The sequence below is a fragment of the Sapajus apella genome, unplaced genomic scaffold (assembly GCF_009761245.1).
Source record: "Sapajus apella isolate SASKATOON/1434 unplaced genomic scaffold, GSC_monkey_1.0 scaffold4, whole genome shotgun sequence".
Classification (NCBI taxonomy): domain Eukaryota; kingdom Metazoa; phylum Chordata; class Mammalia; order Primates; family Cebidae; genus Sapajus; species Sapajus apella.
In genome coordinates, this window is record NW_022436944.1 from 35,455,072 (window position 1) to 35,477,193 (window position 22,122).

The 22,122-nt window shown below is 39.9% G+C and overlaps 1 protein-coding gene across 3 annotated transcripts in view; it reads left to right on the forward strand.

Moving 5' to 3' along the window:
* Positions 1–7,441: 7,441 nt before the first annotated feature.
* PIK3R4 (phosphoinositide-3-kinase regulatory subunit 4) overlaps positions 7,442–22,122 on the forward strand; it is a 73,582-nt gene continuing 58,901 nt past the window's right edge. The window contains exons 1-5 of one of the 3 annotated variants that reach the window (XM_032266987.1): positions 7,445–7,462; positions 7,829–7,972; positions 9,331–10,105; positions 17,763–17,896; positions 19,920–20,502. In XM_032266987.1, coding sequence (XP_032122878.1) covers positions 9,373–10,105; positions 17,763–17,896; positions 19,920–20,502 — 1,450 coding nt within the window. In that variant the 5' untranslated portion in view covers positions 7,445–7,462; positions 7,829–7,972; positions 9,331–9,372. Of the gene's footprint in view, positions 7,973–9,330; positions 10,106–17,762; positions 17,897–19,919; positions 20,503–22,122 lie in introns of all 3 variants that reach the window. The other 2 variants (XM_032266980.1, XM_032266971.1) reach the window with 2 other exon arrangements.

Here is a 22,122-nt window from a genome sequence, read left to right on the forward strand (position 1 = left end):
TTTTATTTGAGTTAATTTTGTAAAATCATTTCAAATCTTTTGTGGAAGAGAAGTGGTGGAGTGGTAGAGGAGGATAATAGTGGAAGAAAGAGGAATGGCTTGGATATATGTGTTCCGTGTGCCCACCTCCTCCTCTGCAGCCAGCATCTCACTCACTGCTCCCTTCAATCCCCCACAGTGGCCTTCTCTTTGTTCCTAACTTGTCAAACTTCTCCCCACTGCTAGTCTTTTACCTTTACTCCTCTTTTCACTTACAACACCATTCCCGCTATTCTTTATTTAGCCAAAACCTGTTCATCTGTTATGTCCCAGATTAAATGCCCATATCATGGGCATGTCTTTCCTGAGTGCCCCTTATATATTCTCGTGGACCCTGTACTTTTTCTCCATAACACTTGTTATCAGTGAAATAATTTGATTCTTTTTGACAAGTCATCTTCTTTAAAAAACTTTAGCCCTTGCATTTCCATTTATTCAAGAACAGTTTTACCCAAGATTATATATTCCAAGAAAATTGGAATCCAGCTCTCCCTCTCCCTTTCCTTTGTCTGCCAGTCTTTTAGTGTATAATGGTGAAAAAGCCTTGGTCAGGCAGCTTAGGCGTTTTTAAATAAGACCCAGAGAAGTGATAGAAATGAAATAATTGCCAATTTTTAAAAACATTTCTGCCACTTTGTTTCTCTCTGAAATATTCAATCTATATTCACATTTCCTCAATTATGCATGAAATGTTTTTATAGCTGTTTCTAATCCTGGATCCAGTTGAAGCTCATACATTGCATTTAAATTTCATGTCTCTTTAGAATCTTTTAATTTAGAAAAGTCCATCCATGCTTTTCATGGTTTTGACTTTTTGAAGAATCCAGGCTAATACTTTATTTTCTGGATCTGTGTGATTGTTTCCTGATGGTATTGCTTAATTAATTTTTCTATTCTTTTTATTTTTATAAGCTAGAAATTGGGTCTAGAGTGGGGCTGTCTAATACAAACATAGCATAAGCCACATATGTAATTTTAAATTAGTAATCACATTTTAAAAAGTAAAAGGATTCATTTTAATTAAATATTTCTTAACCCAAAATATCTAAAATATGATTCCAACATATAATAATTAAAAATATATTAATGAGTTTTTTCATTCTTTTTCTGTACTAAGTTCTCTAAAGTCTATATGTTTTTTATACTTAAGAGCACATCTCAGTTTGTAGCAGCCATATTTCAAGTACTCAATAGTCAAATGTAACTAGTTGCTATCATATTGAGGTTTAGGGGCTTGACTGAATTCAGGTTAAACATTCTTGGCGGTGGGGAGAGGTGGCTCATGCCTGTAATTCCACCAGTTTAGGAAGCTGACGTGGGTGGATCACTTGAGGCCAGGAGTTCAAGACCACCTGGCCAACATGGTGAAATCCCATCTCTACTAAAAATACAAAAATTAGCCGGGCATGGCGGCATGCACCTGTAATCCCAGCTACTTGGGATATTGAGGCACAAGAATTGCTTGAACCCTGGAGGTTTGCAGCAAGCTTAGATCGCGTCACTGCATTTCAGCCTCGGCAACACAGCAAAAATAAATAAATAAAAAAAAGAAAAGAAAACGAAAAACGTTTTTGGAAGAATGCTACATGGGTGACAGTATATATTTCCCATTGCATTATATCAGAAGCCTCATAATATCTGTGTCCTACTATTAGTGATACTAACTTTGATCGCCTGAATAAAGGGGTTATGAAAAGGTTTTCCACTATAAAAGGTTCATTTTTGTTCCTTTTAAACATAGAAAATAGTTGGTAGGTATTTCTTGGGTACCATAAGACTACATGGTTGTTCCACAACTCTTACCCAATGATTTTAGAACCCATTGACAATCCATGTGGAAATCAATTGTTGCACTGCAGGTTACAAAATGGTAATTTCCTATAATTTATTTTACATGTATTAGCTGGCATTCTTGTATAAGAAGAGAAAATATTTACTATTAACTGGAAGGAGTTGTTTACATTAGGGATCCTTCCCCCTACTTTTTTTTTCTTAGAATGCAAGGATAGCAGAGCCCACATGGACATCTCACAGGACTGCAAGTGCACTGGTGGAGTAAGCAGCCCAGGAGAGGGAGGGAACGAATAGAGATCAGGCAGATGAATGTATTTGTTTTTTGTTATTTTTTTTTTTTTTTTTTGAGACGGAGTTTCGCTGTTGTTACCCAGGCTGGAGTGCAATGGCACGATCTCGGCTCACCGCAACCTCTGCCTCCTGGGTTCAGGCAATTCTCCTGCCTCAGCCTCCTGAGTAGCTGGGATTACAGGCACACGCCACCATGCCCAGCTAATGTTTTGTATTTTTAGTAGAGACGGGGTTTCACCATGTTGACCAGGATGGTCTCGATCTCTTGACCTCGTGATCCACCCGCCTCGGCCTCCCAAAGTGCTGGGATTACAGGCTTGAGCCACCGCGCCCGGCCTAGATGAATGTATTTGTAAAGGTAAGGCTAACAGCTATAATTAATAAACTGAGATTTTTCTGACTTATCATAATGGGGTTTACTTTTGCGTATGTAAAAGTTCTATGTGGGTATGATTGCTAAGCAGGTGGTCTTTTTCCAGGTTGTTATTTGGGGACACCAGTCCCATCTTGTGGCTCTGGCATTAACTAGGGCGCTTAAGTCTTTTGCAACCAGGCTAAAGAGGAAAGAAGGTGGAAATCATTTACCTGTTAACTACTGTGTACTACAAATGAAACACATAATTTCCACCTGAACTTCATAGTGGAAGCTAGTAAAACGGCTCCACTTAGATGGGGTGGTGGTGAAAAATATGATTCCTTAGTTCAGGCACTTCCCAGAAACATCTATTTTCTGTGAAAGGGGATAGTTAACAATCACTGCCAAATGTAGCTGCAAAGACACTGGCTAGAGGATGGGCCAGTGTTTGCTGGCTCTTTCTTAGTTTTACTTCAACAGTAGCAAGCAAATTTTATCTGTTATTTGCTCTGAAAAGAACTAGGTGAGATTCCTTTAAAAAATTCTTTATGGACAGTCATGATTGCTATTTAACAATACAAAAAAGGAAGGAAGAAAGCAGGAAAGAAAGAAAGAAGAAAAGGAAGAATTGGAAACAAAAAGAAAAGAAAACCATAGCAGTAAATATAGAAGGCATTGAAACAAATCCCCAAGTTATTTCACAAAATGTAATGTTGGTGAAAAAATACAGGTGGGGAAAAGCAGAAATCATCAAAATTAAGACAAATTTATCACATTTCCATACCATTATTTTTCTATAGGAGAGGTATCTAAAGCATTTACATACATGATATTCAGAGTCTGAAATATAAGCTTACTCTTTTAAAAATATTGTCTGGTAATTATCTGAGTGCTTTCGCTAATTTTATGTATACATTTTAGATGTTCCCAGTCCTGGGACTACTGGTTTTGGCCCTCATGATCACAAACCTGACAAAGTCCATGTTTATTGATTCAAAAAATACCGACCGAATGTCTGTCATCTGTTAGGTATGGTTCTAGGTGTCAAAGATACCCTGGTGAATAAGAATCACAAAGTCACTACTCTTCGTAAATCTGGAGTTTAAAGTCTAGTGGTAAAACAGACAATAAACAAATAGGTATTCCTCAAACTCAAAAGATTTCAATAATAATAAGCACTGTGAAGGAAAAGTAGAAGTATGAAAGTACATAATAGGGGGCAGTCAGCGAAGAATTGCATGAGGTGATGGCACCTAATCTGGGACTTGAAGAATGACAAGATTTTGGCTAAATAATAGGGGAAGGAGTGTTCTAAGCAGAGGGAAGAGTAAATGTGAAGGACTAGCAATGGGGAAAGGTTTGACAAGTTAGAACAGGATAGGAACAAAGAGAAAGCCAGTGTGGGAGACTGAGAGGGACAGTGAGTGAAGCCAATTGCAGTGGAGCAGATGGCAGGGGCCACACCATACAAGGTTTTGTAGGCCAAGCTACAGGTTTTTAATGTTAGCCTAAAAATGAGGAGGAGCTTCTAGAAGGATGTAAGCATAGATGTCTTATGATTATAATTTCGTTTAAAAAAGACTAGTCTAGGACTAGCCATGTCAGACATTAAAACATTATACAATTATTTTTAAAAGTACTGGTAGATGAATTAAATAGTACCTCAATGCACAGAAAAAGTCCAGCAGAAGACCCAGATATATATAGGAAATCTGTTATATGGTAAAAATGACATTTCAAATAAGTGGGGGGAAATGTACTTCTCAACATTTTTGGATAACTGAGTAACTCTCTAGAAAAAAATAAAGTTGTATCTATACTTCAGAAATTTAAGAGGACAAAATGAAACCATGAAAGATCAAGAAAAAATCTTGGGCGAAGTATACAAAATGATATCAGGAGTGAGGAGAGCCTTTTCTGTGCAGGTTTTAAAATCTAGACATCATGACAATGATGGCTGCTTGGCCTAGGCTCTGAGGAGGTGGCAGTGAATGGGTTCAAGGAATATTTTGGGGATGGAAGCAGCAAGAGTAGGTGATCGCTGAATGGGAGGAATGAGTGAGGTGGGAAGGAGGGGGAGAGTAGGAATATATTAAGGATGACTTAATGACTTCCCAATTTTTAGTCTTGAGGAATTCAGTGGGTGGTAGTGCTGCATATTGAGATGGAGAGGAAGGGAGAAGGGAATGTTGTAGGGATAACAACAATTTCAACTTTGGATTAAAACTTTGTGTTTTAAAGAACACTATCAAAAAAGTGAAAAGACAACACAGAAAATATTTGCAAATAATATCTTTGATAAAGGATTCATATCCAGAATTTATAAAGAATACTTACAACTCAATAATAAAAAGACAAATCAGTTAAAAATAGACAAATGATTTGAATAGACGTTTCTTCAAAGAAGATATATGAATAGAAAATACGCACAATAAGAAAGATGCTTAACAGAATTGGTTATTAGGGAAATGCAAATCAAAACAACAATGAGATACTGTGATATTGTGCTGGCCTAGAGCCAGAACCGGAGCAAAACTATTTTATAAAATGCAAAACTGTTTTTTAAATAAGTTGAAATGGCTGCCCCATTCTCCTCACAGTAACTACTGTCCTTGGCCTCTGTAAATAGAACTGCTAGTTTGTTCTGCAAAACTATGTAAAGCTACTTACCTTTTCTTATCAGTAACTGCTAAAATCTGTGACTTCTATCACCACCCAGACGATGTGTAAACAAATGCATATCTTGACTTCTGTAAACCACTGAAGTAACAAACAGAATGACAAAAGTCCCCTGGCCCTTGGAATGTCCGGAGACCCCCGCCCTTGTCTCCACCCAGGAGGTGAATCACAGAATCCCCTAGCCCTTGGAATGTCCGAAACCTTTTCATCCCCATCCCCGCCCCTCACCCCCACTCCCAAGGTGGTTTTTCGGATATAAAAAATCGTGGCACCCTCCTTTTGGTACCACAGGTTGGAGAGATGTGAGTCCTCTGTGGTCGCCGGCATAATAAATGACCCTGCAATCTGGCATACTTTTGTCTTGGTGATAACTTTCTACACTCGGTCAAATACAACAATACCACCTAACAACCACCAGGATAATAATAAAAGGAGATAATGACAGTGTCAGCAAGAATGTGGAGATATTGGAGCCCTCATACATTGCTAGTGGGAATGTAAAATGGTGCCTGCACTCTGGGAAACAGTTTGGCAGTTTCTTAAAATGTTAAATATAGAGCTACCATATGAACCCACAATTTCATTCCTCACTATCCAAGAGAAATGAAAACATATGGCTACACAAAGACTTATACCTAAAAGTGAAAACAACTCAAATGTCTATCAATTGACAAAAGAGTAAACAAAATGTGATATATCCATACAATAAAATATTTGCAACAACAAATAAATGCAGTACTGATACAAGCTACAATAGGGATAATCCTCAAAAACATTATGCAAAGTGAAAGAAGGCAGTCCCAAAGACCACATATCATATATAAAGTGTCCAGAAGAGGCAGTGTATAGGAACAGAAAGTAGATTAGCGATTGCCTAGGGCTGGAAGGGGGAGGAGACATGGAAGAGAACAGGGTCGTGAATGGCTTCAGGGTTTCCTTTTGGGATAATGAAAATGTTTAAAATCAGGCAGTCTGGGCTGGGTGCGGTGGCTCACCACGCCTGTAATCCTAGCACTTTGGGAGGCCGAAGCCGGCGGATCATGAGGGCAGGAGATGGAGGCCATCCTAGCTAATACGGTGAAACCCCATCCCTACCAAAAATACAAAAAATTAGCCGGGCGTGGTGGCACGCGCTCGTAGTCCCATCTACTCGGAGGGCTGAGGCAGAATAGCTTGAACCCGGGAAGCAGAGGTTGCAGTGAGCCGAGATCGCACCACAGCATTCCAGCTTGTATGACAGAGCCAGACTTTGTAAAAAAAAAAAAAAAAAAAAAAAAAAAAAATCTGGCAGGCTGGGCGCGGTGGCTCACACCTATAATTCCAGCACTTTAGGGGGCCGAGGAGGGCAGATTGCTTGAGGTCAGGAGTTCGAGATCATCCTGGTCAACATGGTGAAACCCATCTCTACTAAAAATACAAAAATTAGCTGGGCATGGTGGCACGTGCCTGTGGTCCCAGCTACTCTAGAGGCAGAGGCACTAGAATCGTTTGAACCCGGGAGGCGGAGGTTGCAGTGAGCGGAGATCGCACCACCACATTCCAGCCTGGAACGAGACTCTGCCTCAAAGAAAAAGGCTGGGCGCGGTGGCTCAAGCCTGTAATCCCATCACTTTGGGAGGCCGAGGCGGGTGGATCACGAGGTCAAGAGATCGAGACCATCCTGGTCAACATGGTGAAACCCCGTCTCTACTAAAAATACAAAACATTAGCTGGGCATGGTGGCGTGTGCCTGTAATCCCAGCTACTCAGGAGGCTGAGGCAGGAGAATTGCCTGAACCCAGGAGGCAGAGGTTGCGGTGAGCCGAGATCGTGCCATTGCACTCCAGCCTGGGTAACAAGAGGGAAACTCCGTCTCAAAAAAAAAAAAAAAAAAAAAAGTTTAAAATCAGATTGTAGGGATGATTGCACAACTCGATAGCTGTATTAAAAAACTACTGCTTTGTACATTTTAAGCAGGTGAACTTTATGATTCATAAGTTATATATCTCAATAGAACTCTAAAAATCCACCTTGGGATATATTCGTTTTCCTAAATATGCTTGAGTTCTCTTAACAGTCTTCTGCTGTCCTGGGAGTGAAGGGGTGTCTAAGCAGATTCTAGGAGATGTCAGGAATCTCAGAGTTCGAGAACGAACGGTAGAAGAGCAGGACGGGGAATAATAGACGTCAGAGAATCATTTTCTCCCTATAGTCTCCCAAAGCGAGACCACGCCTTCCCTCGTTTCCTAGCAACCAGCTTCCTACCCTGGCACGGCCTCAAGGCTCATTCTTTTTCGTCACTTCCGTTCGGCGACAGGAAGTGAGGTAAGACCGGCTGCTTTCCCGCGAGTTCGGCGTTTGCGGCGGCTGTAGCAGCTGAAGTATAGTGTTTTCCTGGGGCTGCCGGTCTTTGCCTCTTTCCTGGGTTCCATCTTCCCCCGTGCGGTGGCGTGGCTCTGGAGGAGGGCTCGGAAGGGTCTAGCAATCCGCGCTAGAGGAAGACGAGGCCGGGGAATGCATGGCCCCCAGGGCAGGTTAGGGGGTTGGGGAGGGCAAATCACGGATTTTCTCTGGAAACTCTTTAGTGTGGCTTCTTCTCTCTGCTGAGGCCTCGAGAGCTTTCCCAGTTCTCCTCCCAGGACCACCGGGGTTCCTGAAGATTGCGACTTTTCTGTGCCCCTCCCCCAACAGCCCATCTCCTGCCTGTGAAGAAAGACCCTTCGTAGAGACAACTTTCCCGCTGCTGAGGCGTTTTCCCGTCCGGTCCCCGAAGTAGTCTACTGCGACCTTGTTGTGAGCCTCTGAACGATTTTTGACGCTTTCCCGAGGCCTGGGGTAAATGTTTATATGTACTCAAGGTCGTGTGTGTATATGTGTGGCATTTATTTCCTGCAAAACCTGAGTTAGCAGAACCCTGGGCTACGTTTAGCAAGTGTGTATTTTGGTCTACTTTAACACCTGTGGCAAGGTTTCTTCTTGTTGCAGACCAGGGAAGTTTGCACCTTCTTTTAGGTGGGTGAGAGGGCACACTGGATTTAGGCAGGAAGTGTCCAGGAGTGAGATTTTAGTTTTACCTTTTCAGGAATTCAGTGAACTATTTGTATTAGATGATTCCTAGTCAGTTTGAAGGGTTTGTTGTTGTTGTTGTTTTTGACGGAGTCTCGCTCTGTTACCCAGGCTGGAGTTGCAGTGGCGGGATCTCCACTCACTGCAACTTCTGCCTTCTGGGTTCAGGCAGTTCTCCTGCCCCAGCCTCCTGAGTAGCAGGGATTACAGGCATGCGCCACCACGCCTGGCTAATTTTTGTATTTTTAGTAGAGACGGGGGTTTAACAATGTTGGCCAGGCTGGTCTCGAACTTGTGACCTCAGGTAATCTGCCCGCCACGACCTCCCAAAATGCTGAAATTGCAGGCGTGAGGCAATGTGTCTGTTTCTTATCGCCAAGAAACGACAGGTTCTTGGGCAAGAACTATGTCATACAGTACTTTTGTGATTCTCACAGCTCCAAGCACAGCACAGGACGCATGATAAAGACTCATTATTATATATATTTATATATATATATATTTTTTTTTTTGGGGACGGAGTTTCGCTCTTGTTACCCAGGCTGGAGTGCAATGGCGCAATCTCGGCTCACCGCAACCTCCGCCTCCTGGGTTCAGGCAATTCTCCTGCCTCAGCCTCCTGAGTAGCTGGGATTACAGGCACGCGCCACCATGCCCAGTTAATTTTTTGTATTTTTAGTAGAGACGGGGTTTCACCATGTTGACCAGGATGGTCTCGATCTCTTGACCTCGTGATCCACCCGCCTCGGCCTCCCAAAGTGCTGGGATTACAGGCTTGAGCCACCGCGCCAGGCCTAGGACTCATTAATATTTTTAATTTAAATATCAGAACACACTAATTCTGACATTTTTGGCTTAATGTTAAAGGGGCCTATTTAAGTATAGTTCAGCTCCTGCAAAGGGTGATGCACAAGAGCAGGATCTTTTTAGGTAAAATAAGTAGGTCTTTTTAGATAAATGTGTATGAAATTTAGAGGCTGCCCAGAAAGCAAGGTACAACGCTCTTACTAGAAGAGAAATAGGCTGCATCTGTTGCGGAGGAGGCCAAATAATGGAATAATGGTGTTTCACTGCTTCTTTGTTTCTTGTCTTTTTTTTTTTTTTTCATTTCTTTTTCTTTTAAATAGGTATTGTATCCTAACCTTACTGACGCAGAGGTGCTTGCCATTATGGGAAATCAGCTTGCTGGCATTGCTCCCTCCCAGATCCTTTCTGTGGAGAGTTATTTTTCAGATATTCATGACTTTGAATATGATAAAAGCCTGGGGAGTACTCGGTTTTTTAAAGTTGCTCGAGCCAAGCATCGAGAAGGCCTGGTCGTTGTGAAGGTTTTTGCAATTCAGGATCCCACATTGCCTTTAACTAGCTATAAACAAGAGCTGGAGGAACTGAAAATCAGGCTTAATTCTGCACAGAATTGCCTGCCTTTCCAGAAAGCATCAGAAAAAGCATCTGAGAAAGCAGCTATGCTCTTTAGGCAGTATGTGCGGGACAATCTCTATGATCGCATCAGTACCCGTCCATTCTTGAATAACATTGAGAAGCGCTGGATCGCTTTCCAGATCCTGACAGCTGTGGACCAAGCACACAAGTCTGGAGTTCGTCATGGGGACATCAAGACTGAGAATGTGATGGTCACCAGTTGGAATTGGGTTCTTCTAACAGATTTTGCCAGTTTTAAACCCACTTATCTTCCGGAAGACAACCCAGCAGATTTCAATTATTTCTTTGACACATCACGGAGGAGAACTTGCTATATTGCTCCTGAACGGTTTGTTGATGGTGGGATGTTTGCCACTGAGTTAGAGTATATGAGAGATCCTTCAACTCCACTTGTAGACTTAAATAGCAATCAGAGAACCAGAGGCGAGTTGAAGAGAGCAATGGACATCTTTTCAGCAGGTATTTGAGTGGGTCACATTTGCTAAGGGAGCATGTGCTTATCTTTTAACTGTTAAACAGAAATGTAACTTGTTTTAGTTACCAGATACTGAAAAATTAACGTCTTGGTTTGTCCTCAGACACTATTTCAGTTAGAGGCAGCATTCCTGCATTGGATATGGTTAAGTGCCTAGGACATGCAAACAGCAGTTTATATACTCAAACATTTAAACATATTTGCGTGCCTGCTTTTATTTATATGTCAGGCACTGTCCTAAGTGCTAGGGACATTGACGGATAATATATATCCCTTTTTTATAATGCCTCCATTTTAAAGTGACCGTGGATCTTGCAAAAGGACATTTCAATACAGTATTGTTTGCTGTGGTGGTGATAAGCATAGGGTGCTGCTATATGAACACATAGATACTTAAGTTAGTCCTCATAGTGGTGATGAGCCAAGAGGTGGGATCAAGGAAAGGCCTCTGTAATAATAGAAGGATGATATTTACATTGAAACCTGAAAGTTGATTGGGAGTTAACTTTGGTAGGGTAGTTTCAGGCAGAGGATGTTGCCTATGCAAAGGCTTAAAGACCAAAACATCATGCATTGATGTGTTATCTGGAACACAGTGTGAAGTAAGCAAGGCCCAAATTCGGATCATATCAGAAAGGGTCTGGCCTGACTGTAACGTGGTGGGTAAATTGCAGGGGAGCTACACAGAAGACAGGAAAACAAGTTAGGAGAAAACTGCCACAATCCTAGTAAGATGATTGTGACAGGCCTAAGGTGGCAGAGTTGGAAGGAGTGGAGAGAAGTGGTAATGCTTAAGAGATAATTAGTAGATAGAATTGTTAGGATTCTGTCGTTGGAAGATTAATCACAGGAACTTCTCCCTGCCCCCCCCCCCCCGCCCCAAATTGAGTGGATGGTGGTGCTGGTCCCTGAGACAAGGAGACACAGGAGGAAAAACAGGTTAGGTTGTGAAGATGATGAGGTCTGTTTTAGATATGTTAAGTTTGAGATTTCTGCCAAGTATTCAAGAGAAGATGTACAACACATATTTGGCCATATTCTTATTTATTTTTAATTTACTTATTATTTTTTAGAGATAGGGTCTCACACTGTTTCCCAGAGTGGAGTGCAGTGGTGCTGATTTTAGCATCCAACTCCGATGATCCTCTTGCCTCAGCTTGTGTGTAGTCGGGACTACAGGCGCACATCACCACTCCCAGTTGATTTTTTTTTTTTTTTTTTTAACATTTTTGGTAGAGGCTGTATTTTACTATAATGCCCAGAATGTTCCTAAATGCCTGAGCTCAAGCTGTCATCACACCTCAACCTTGCAAGGTGTTGGGATTACAGGCATGAACTACACACCCAGCCCAGCTGTTGGTTATAAAGGTTTGGACATAGAAATCTGGGATAGAGATGGAGATTTGGGAGATATCAGAAAATAGGAAGTAATTGTAGCCAAGGAAGTTTGTACAGAAGTGATTCTTAAGCTTTTTTGGATCCCCTTAAAGAATTTAATGAAGTCAATGGACTCCTTCCCGGTAAAAATGTGCCATGCATTCATGCATATACATTATTTCACATATACAAATTACATGAGCCTGAGCTGTGGATTTCAAATCATTTAAGAACTTATGGGATAGAGAGGAAGGGGAAGTATGTTAAGGGTGGTACTACTCTGAGGGACTTTGAAAGAACTCTGGCAGTGCCATTTTGGCAAATTTTGTCATGGTTTGGCTTAATTTTTTTCTCCCTTGTAGGTTTACTACAAAAAACAAAACAAAACAAACAAAAAAAACACACACACACACTCAGATTGAGCCAAATTTTAGATTACTTAGGAAAAGTAACATAATTGATGAATAAATCTATTTCATCTGAGGGAATGAATAATGTTATTCAGGATTGCACCTATGTTGGTCTATTCAGCTCACTAATTTATGTCCCAAAATAACACTGAGAGATGTTTTGATAAGATAGGGTTAGCCTCAAGGTTGTAAATACAGTATAACAAGGTTGGAAATGTAAGTTCCATCCAAGGTTCCAGTTTTGTTGATCAGTATATTAAAGTTTTTTTGAACCTTTTAGTGATTTTTTTCCTTTTTTTTTTTTTTTTTGAGACGGAGTCTCACCCTGTCGCCCAGGCTGGAGTGCAGTGAGTGGCGTGATCTCGGCCCACTGCAACCTCCACCTCCCGGGTTCAAGCAGTTCTTTGCCTTAGCCTCCTGAGTAGCTGGGATTCCAGGCACCTGCCACCACGCCCAGGTAATTTTTTGTATTCTCACCATTTTGGCCAGCCTGGTCTTGAACTCCTTGACCTCTTGATCCATCCACCTCAGCCTCCCAAAGTGTTGGGATTACAGATGTGAGCCACCACTGCAGCCCATTTTTACATTTTGAACTCACTAATTGTTAAGTAATCCTTTAGGAATTTCATCACTTTCATGCTTTAGGGGATCATTCCTAGGTTTAAAATTTCAGTGGTTGACAATGTTTATCCTTTTTTGTGTGTGTACATTATAGTTTTGTAAACTTCAACAGAATTCTCACTCAGCATTTATTTTTCCAGACAAAAGAACCTTAAATTGTTTTGGCTGAAGGTAGGCTTTTCCATTCTTTTGAAAAAGTGGTGGGTGGCATCTGTCCACCTCCCAGTGCTCTACCTTGAATCTTGGCTGGGCACGGTGGCTCACACCCGTAATCCCAGCACTTTGGGAGGATGAAGCAGGTGGATCACGAGGTCAGGAGTTCAAGACCAGTTTGGCCAATATGGCGAAACCCTGTCTCTACTACAAATGCAAAAATTAGCTGGACATGGTGGCACATGCCTGTAGTCCAAGCTACTCAGGAGACTGAGGCAGGGGAATCACTTGAACCCGGGAGGTGGAGGTGGTGAACCGAGATCGTGTCACTGCACTCCAGCCTGCCTGTGCAATGGAGTGAGACTCTGTCTCAAAAAAAAAAAAGATTTGACTCTTTGGGTTTTCAGTGTTAATTTTGCCCTCTTGATGGGTATGCATGGTTCCAGGCTGCTGGTTTGGGAGAAGTATGCAGTGAGTGCTGAAGTCCTTGATAGGCTTTTAGAAACTGCTACTTCAAGTGAAACAGTGTAGAGCAGGTTCATCAAATAATGTCATTGTTTTTATTATAATGAAATGATGAGAAAATAAATAGCTTGTTATATGTTGTTTTACTTAAAGTTGCAGTGTCCAAGAACCTGTTGATAATATTGAGGACTTACCATATATATATATATTCTGCCTCTGGTCCCATACATGGGTATAACTTTGTGTGCTGGAGATCTTTCATTCATTTGACATATATTTGAGTATATTATTTGTAAGTTATTGTTATGTAGGTGCCAGGAGTACAGTTGACTATCTTCAGCCGTTATGGAGCTTTCATTCTAGTGGGGAAATAGAATAAATAAGTAAATAAGAAAGTTAATTTTGGTTAATGATGTATTATAACCAAGCAGAGGGATAATGAAAAGGCTGATAGGGCACTATTTTAAGATAAAATGGTCAGAGAAGGCCTCTCTGATGAAGGTAACATTTGAGCTGAGATTTGAATGATACAGACTCAGTGATGACAGAGACGGCAGTTGTTCCACAGGGAAATACGTCCAATAACATCTTCCAGAATAAAATTGTAAAAGTTTTGAGAAAATAAATATGAATTCACTTCTCCATTAGTTTGTTAGGGCTGCCATAACAAAATACCACAGAGATGGTGGCTGAAACAAGATTTATTTTCCCACAGTTCTGGGGGCTAGAAGTCTAAGATCAAGCTAACAGGGTTGGTTTCTTCTGAGACCTCTCTCCTTGGCTTGCAGATAGCCACCTTCTGGCTGTGTCTTCATGGTTTTTTTGTTGTTGTTGTTGTTTTTTGAGATGGAGTCTCACTCTTTTGCCCAGACTGGAGGGCAGTGGTGTGGTCTTGGCTCTCTACAACCTTCACCTCCCAGGTTTAAGCGATTCTCCTGCCTAAGCCTCCCGAGTAGCTGGGATTACAGGCGCCCACCACCATGCCTGGCTAATTTTTGTATTTTTAGTAGAGATGGGGTTTCACCTTGTCGGTCTTGACCTGACTTCAGGCGATTGCCCGCCTCAGCCTCCCAAAGTGCTGGGATTACAGGCGTGAGCCACCACATCCGCCCTCATGGGTTTTTCTCTGTGGATGAGAATACATGGTGTCCTTTCTTATGAGGATACCAGTCTTTTTGGATTAAGGCCACACCCTTATGACCTCATTTAACCTTAATTACCTCTTTAAAGGCTCTGCCTACAAATACATTTAACATTCTAAGTTATGGAGATAAAACATATTAACCTGCAGGAGGGAGGTCGTGGGTACTTGACACACAATTCAGCCCACAAAAACCTCCATTTAGTTATAAATAATCATATGTCACTGTGTATTTTTCTGATTTTATTTGGAAATACTATAATTTCAAACTTGAAAACCTTAAAAGTGTACAGACTTTTAAACTTGAAAAAATAAAAATAGAACAAAGGAAATCCTATACACATTACCGAGATTCATCTGTTGTTAATATTTTGCCCCAGTTGTGCTATCATTGGTGTCATTTCTTCTCCCTCACGCCCCATTTTTTCCGTAATCTTATGAAGTAAGTTACATATATTTTGGCCCTTTACCCTAAAACGTTTCAGTGTGTATTTTTTAATCTTTTTTTTTTTTTTTTTTTTTGGGTTTTTTTTCCCCAGTCAGGCTTGCTCTGTCAACCAGCCTGGAGTGCAGTGGCATGATCTCGGCTCACTGTAACCTTCATCTCCTGGGTATCATGTTGTCGCCTCCCGAGTAACTGGAATTGCAGGCATGTGCCACCATGCCAGGCTAATTTTTTTGTATTTTTAGTAGAGACAGGGTTTTGCCATGTTGGCCCGGCTGGTCTTAAACTCCTGGCCTCAACTGATTCACTCCTCTTGGCCTCCCTGAGTATTGGGATTACAATGTGGTATAAGATGTTGTACCTACCCTGCCTACTGCTCAAACCAGCCATTAAGGAATCCTAATTCTTTTAGTGTGTAGTGAGTGATATTAAAAGCCTTTATCCTACTGCTCATTGCTGTTAGAATGTCTTTGTCACTTGGCTTTTACAGCTGACAAAGCTAGGCAATATATATAATGTGTATGTGTGTGTGTGTGTTGTATTCTGCTTTTGTTGGGTAGAGTGTTCTGTTGATGTCTGTTAGATCTAGTTGGTGTTTTTCCTTACTGTTTTTTCCCCACAGCACCAACTTCTAGATTATATTTTATGTGCATATGTTCCTCAACTTAAAATGGAGTTACATCCTAATAAACCGATCAGAAGTTGAAAATATTATAAGCAGAAAATGTATTTAATACACCTAACCTATTGAACTTCATAGCTTACCCTACCTTAAACATGCTCAGAAACATACTTACATTAGTTGGTTAATTTTAATTGTATTTTTCAGGTACTCTGTTTCCTTGTTGCTTATGGTGTTTTTAATAGCTGTTTTTTGAAATCCTTTATTCTAAAATTTGATGCTATATAGACAGAAATTAACAAATTTATTGAGTGTTATGTGTTAGGAACTTAGTTGATGGATATTTTTCAATGAATAGAGAAAAATAGAAAAATCCCTTCCTCATGTAAACTGCATTCTTAACGGGCATGCAGACAAAAAGAAACGTACAGACTTTCCCCACTTTGCAATGGTTCAGCTTACGATTTTTTGATTTTACCATGGTGCAAAAGTGATACACATTCAGTTGAAATGTATTTGGAGTACCAATACAATCATTCTGTTTTTCACTTTCAGTTCAGTATTCAATAAATAACATGAGATATTCAACACTTTATTATGAAATAGGCTTTGAGTTAGATGTGTTTGCCCAAACGTAGGCTAATGTAAATGTTCTTAGCATGTTTAAGGTAGGCTAAGCTGGAAAATTCAATAGGTTAAATGTATTAAATTCATTTTCTTACCTTTTTTTTTTTTTTTTTTTTTTTTTTTGGGAGAGTGGTTTTTCTCCCCAGGCTGGAGTGCAGTGGCCCAATCTCTGCTTACTGCAAACTCCGCCTCCCTGGTTCAAGTGATTCTTCTGTCTCAGCCTCGCAAGTAGTTGGGATTACAGATGTGCACCATCACACCTCGCTAATTTTTGTATTTTTAGTAGAGATGTGTTGGCCTGTGTTGGCCAGGCTGTGTTGGCCAGGCTGGTCTTGAACTCCTCACCTCAAGTTATCTGCCTGCCTCAGCCTCCCAAAGTGGTGGGATTACAGGCATGAGCTACTGTGTGATATTTTTAACTTTCCATGGATTTACTGGGATGTAACCCCATTGTAAATTCAGCAGCATCTGTACATCAAATATAACCTGGAAGTTGGTGCTTTGGGGAAAAACAGTAAGGAAAGGGAAAAGGAATTGTGTCCAGTGAGGGCTATGGGGGTAGTTGTGGTGGACCTGCAGTTTTAAACAGGCAATCAAGAAAGGCCTTACTGCCGAGTGACATTTGAACACCTGAAGATCTGAAGGAGGTGGAGGTATAAGCCACATGGATACTTGTGGGAATAGCATTCTCGGTAGAGGGACTAGCAAATGCAAAGGCTGTGAGGTGAGGTTATTTGAGGATCTCTTTAAGACTTGTTAAATGCATGTCATGTAATGATTCAGTGAAACTGTGTTGTCCTTTTGGAAATGTGGATATTTAAAAAATTTCTGGTTTGAAGATTATATAAGTGCAAAGTGAGAGTTATCTCTCTTTTCCTCCTCCTAATCTTACAGCTACACTTTTTAGCATTTCATATATTATATTTGTTCACTGCTTTATTTTCTGTCTTCTTTCCTAGAAAGAAAGCTTCATGAGGGCAAGGATTTTATCTGCTTTATGTACTACTTACTAGTGCCTAGGGCACAGTTGTCACTTAATAACTTTTTGTTTAATTATGAATAGATTTGTCAGATGTGACTTTGTAGTAGTTTCTTATGAATTTAATGCCTGTAAGTTCATATGTAAAAGTTTCTTGTTTTATCACTCTATATGTAAATGTATATATTACAAAAATACATTCATTTTATTTTATTTTTTTGAGACAGATTCTCATTCTGTCACCCAGGCTGGAGTGCAAGGGCATGATCTCAGCTCACTGCAGCCTCTACCTCTACCTACCTCTACCTCCTGGGTTTAAGTGTAAGTGATTCTTGTGCCTCAGCCTCCCAAGTAGCTGGGACCACAGGTGTATGCCATTATGCCTTGATAATTTTTGTATTTTTGGTAGAGATGGGGGTTTCATCATGGTGACCAGGCTGGGCTCGAACTCTTGACCTTAGATGATCTGCTGGCCTTGTCCTCCTAAAGTGCTGGGATTATAGGTGCGAGCCACTGCGTCTGGCCTATACATTCATTTTAAATTATAGAACTGGAAAATTATTTTTTTTAAGAGGGAGGAAAATTGTGTGGCTTTTTGACTTTATACTTTAGAAACCAGTGTTCAGGCAGTAGACATTTTCCCTATCAGCTTGGTTGTAGTTGTATGTTGTATTAAAAATTTTAATTTCATTTACTTTGGAGTTTTGTACTTTGGGTTTTATGAACTCTCGGAGTTCTCAATCTATATTGCATGATATTTTGCATCTCTTTTCTAACGGAATTATACCTGTTATTTTTCAGGTTGTGTGATAGCTGAGCTTTTTACAGAAGGTGTACCATTATTTGATCTCTCTCAACTTTTGGCTTATAGAAATGGACATTTTTTCCCTGAACAAGTGCTAAATAAAATTGAAGATCGCAGCATCAGAGAATTGGTAACTATGCTACAAATATTTGCCATAAAGTTTTTAATAGGATTTTGTTCCCACTGGTGCTTTGATCAGTTTTCTGGAATGTTGTAAATTGGAATAAAACAGGAAAACACTGTAGGCTAATATAAACAGCTTGTTGTTGTTACTTTGTTAGGGAAGAATATACTGTTTTTTCCCCCTTCAGGCACAGAGCTCATTTGACTTAAAAAAAATCTGTTATCTATCTTCCCACTATAATCTTCAGCTCTCCATTTTACAGATTTGGAAGGAGATAAGGTGGTTTCTAGGGGTTGGGGAGGTCTTCCTGGATAGAGCTTGCTAGTAAGAAATGAAGAAGACAGACATTTAAAATGAAGGGGACAGGAAATGTCAACTTGTATAACACAGCAATACAGGGCCATTGCATATAGAAGCAAATAGCTTTGTATTAATATATGAAGTTGAGGGCAGTTCTGGAAAGGCAGCTACAGAAGCACAAATTAGCATAGCAGAATGGGTGTGAGGAATCCTGTGGGGGATCACCTAAGCCGGATATCTACATTACTGTTTGAGGGTATCTTTTCTAAGTCAGTTATAAGGTAACTGATGCTTGTGGTGATGACTGAGTGATGGAAAAGATTGGTGTATTTAGAATATTATTTAATTAGGGAAATATATAATAAATTTTAATTTCCCTTAAATATGGCAATTACTGGCCGGGCACGGTGGCTCGCGCCTGTAATCCCAGCACTTTGGGAGGCCGAGGCGGGTGGATCACGAGGTCAAGAGATCGAGACCATCCTGGTCAACATGGTGAAACCCCGTCTCTACTAAAAATACAAAAATTCAGCTGGGCATGGTGGTGTGTGCCTGTAATCCCAGCTACTCAGGAGGCTGAGGCAGGAGAATTGCCTGAACCCAGGAGGCGGAGGTTGCGGTGAGCCGAGATCGCGCCATTGCACTCCAGCCTGGGTAACAAGAGCGAAACTCTGTCTCAAAAAAAAAAAAAAAAAAAAGGCAAATATTAAAAAATAAGATGCTTCAGTGGAAGCCAATTTAGTCCGTATTTACTGAACAGTGCACTGGATTAGGAGTTGGTATAGTGTTCTAACTTTGGGTATGGCACATACTTTTTATGTTGCTTTGGCTATGTAATTTCATGTCTTTGGACATAGATTTTCTTAACTGTAAAAGAAATGAATTTGTTTAATCTTTAGGGCCTAGTCCAAACTGAAAACAATTCTAGTTAACGTTTTCTTTTAGTACATTTGATTCCCCCATGTTCACTACTAGGCTCTTATTAAAATATAAACAGAAGGTTCACATAACTCAATACATTTTGTGATAATTTATTTGCATAATGACTGATACCCTGTGGGTGTCTAGGAGAGATTAAAGTATGTTCTGTACATGGAAAAAAATTTATTTCCTATGATACTAGAAAACAGGATAAATTCAAATTAGGTATATCATTTCTAATGTTTGCAGAATTTAACATGTCTTTGACACTATTTGAAAACTTTAAGTCACTGATTCCCTTATTGATTAGATCCTAGAGCTGTACTTAAACCACATATTTTTTTGGACTTGTGGCAATAAGGTTCTGAACCATAACCTGGGACATGTAAATGGATTTTCGGGGTTCTGTGATTCCTTCCAGAATTGTATGGGTTTTTGTATGCAAAAATTATGTGTATACATTTTTCTCTGGAAGAGATCCATTGCATTTCTCAGATTCTTAGTAGTGGTTCCTACTCAGAAAAAATTATAAGAATCTTTGAGTTGTGTACAGCAATATATTAGTCCCTATTTTAATAAATGGGGAATACTGAGCCAGGGTATAACCTCCTCTTTGTGTGTCAGGGCCATCTGTAATATATTTATGTATAATTTCTTACTGCTTTCTAGGGTGATAGAATCACAAATCACTGAGTAGTCAGGTTCCAAAAGATCCTTTAAATCATATGTAAATTGCCCTTGTAGCTTTCATCTGGTTTACTTTTCTGTTCTCAAATCTATTTTAATTCCTTTTCTTCTTTTGGTATAGGTAACTCAGATGATTCACCGTGAGCCAGATAAACGTTTAGAGGCAGAAGATTACTTAAAGCAGCAGCGTGGCAATGCTTTTCCTGAAATATTTTACACTTTCCTTCAGCCCTACATGGCCCAGTTTGCCAAGGAAACGTTTCTTTCTGCAGATGAGCGTATTTTGGTTATACGGAAGGATTTGGGCAACATTATTCACAATCTCTGTGGACATGATCTGCCAGAAAAAGCTGAAGGAGAGCCTAAGGAAAATGGGCTGGTTATCTTGGTATCTGTTATAACATCTTGCTTACAGACTCTTAAATACTGTGATTCCAAACTGGCTGCTTTGGAACTTATTCTTCATTTGGCTCCAAGATTAAGTGTTGAAATCCTTTTGGATCGTATTACTCCATATCTTTTGCATTTCAGCAATGACACTGTTCCTAGAGTGAGAGCCGAAGCCTTGAGGACATTAACCAAAGTTCTTGCTCTCGTCAAAGAGGTTCCTCGCAATGATATCAATATTTATCCGGAATATATTCTGCCAGGCATAGCTCACTTAGCCCAAGATGATGCTACTATCGTTAGACTAGCCTATGCTGGTAAGAGCTTATTATTGTCCAAATATTAGCCACTTAGATATTTTTTAAGTTAATGACTATAGTACTGCTTGTTTTTCTGATTTGTTTGAGAATTCCAAATACAAACTTTGCCCTTGGAACTATTTGTGTACATGTTGATAATATTTCCAGTTACTGTCTTCCTGGGAATCAACGTTGGTGTGTTCTCTCACTTTTGAAATGATCAGAATTATGAAGTGATGGAATTTTGTGGTTTTCCTAGGAATATTACGTTCAACTTGGAATAAGACTAATGTTTACAAGTATGTGTTTCTGACCTAGTGTCTTTAGGCCTTTATGAAGTTTCTCTGGCAATATGGTTATTTAACTGTCAGTTTTGGGATATAACAATCTACTGCTGTTGAAAAAGATTAATTTTGCTGGATGATTTGATGTTGAAAGAACCTAGCATACTAACTTACTGAAGTTTACGGTTTTCCAGTTACTGTACTGTTCAGGATTTATGTCGTCTTTGTGATGAGGTGGGTGCAACATAAATACCTACCTGTTTTGCTTGTAATTTTCACTCAAAATCAGGTGATACAGATTTATGTTTCTAGCTCCCCAAATTAATTCTGAAAGCTTATTTCTGCATGAGAAATACCACTGAAACATTTATGTAAAATGTTTCTATAATATAATCTGTTAGAAATCAGGGATTCTGTTTTGAAGTCTTTGTAAATAGTATGTGTGTGGTGATGATATTGTCTTTTTTTTTTTTTTTGAAAGAAACTTGCTTAGTTCATTGATTTTACAATTTGCTTATCATGATTTTAATGAAACGTGTGAAAAATGGTCTTTGGACTCCGGGCTTATCTCTAGGTACATCCACAAAGTTATTGGTGATAGATGGTTTTTTTTCCTTCATACATAGATTTTTATTTATGTTTACCTCTGCCTATTATTTACGGTTTTTATAACTATATAGGTATGAACTTCAGACCTAGAAATCCAGAATTTCTCTAAGACACATCAAAGTTTATCATTTATAACAAGGCATAGTTGTAACTTATTTGGCAAATGTAAATAATTGAACCAGATAAAATCACAAGTAAAATAAAAGTTTATCAGTTTTAAAAACCAGCTCTACCTTCTTTACCAAAATTTTATTGTCCTCCTTTTTGGCGCCGTGTATCTTAATCTGTTCTCATTTGTGCTAAACAGGTCATGTTCTGATGAGGTGCCATATTAGCATATTGACACTCAATTACTAATAGGTAGCAAATGAAAATAGTTACTGTTTATTGAAAAATCTGCTCTAGGCTGTTGCAAAGGTTAGCTGTAACAACCTTGAGTGTTAGATGTTTTATTACCTTCCTTTTACAGGTGAAGAAATTGGGGTTAGGATAGACTAAATAACATGACCCAAATGTATGTGGTCTAATTCTCATTTCTCAGAGCTCCTGCTCTAGATTGGTTTTGAAGCATTCCTACTGTTCTTTGGTCTTCTGGGTCTTTGTGGTGAGAGTCCATGATAACCCAGGGTCAGTGCCAGCACCTTGCATTGTCATTTATTCATGACCCAGTATGTGATCGTCCAGGCTGGAATGCAGTGGGGAGATCATAGCTCACTGCATCGTTGCTTTCTAGGCTCAAACCATC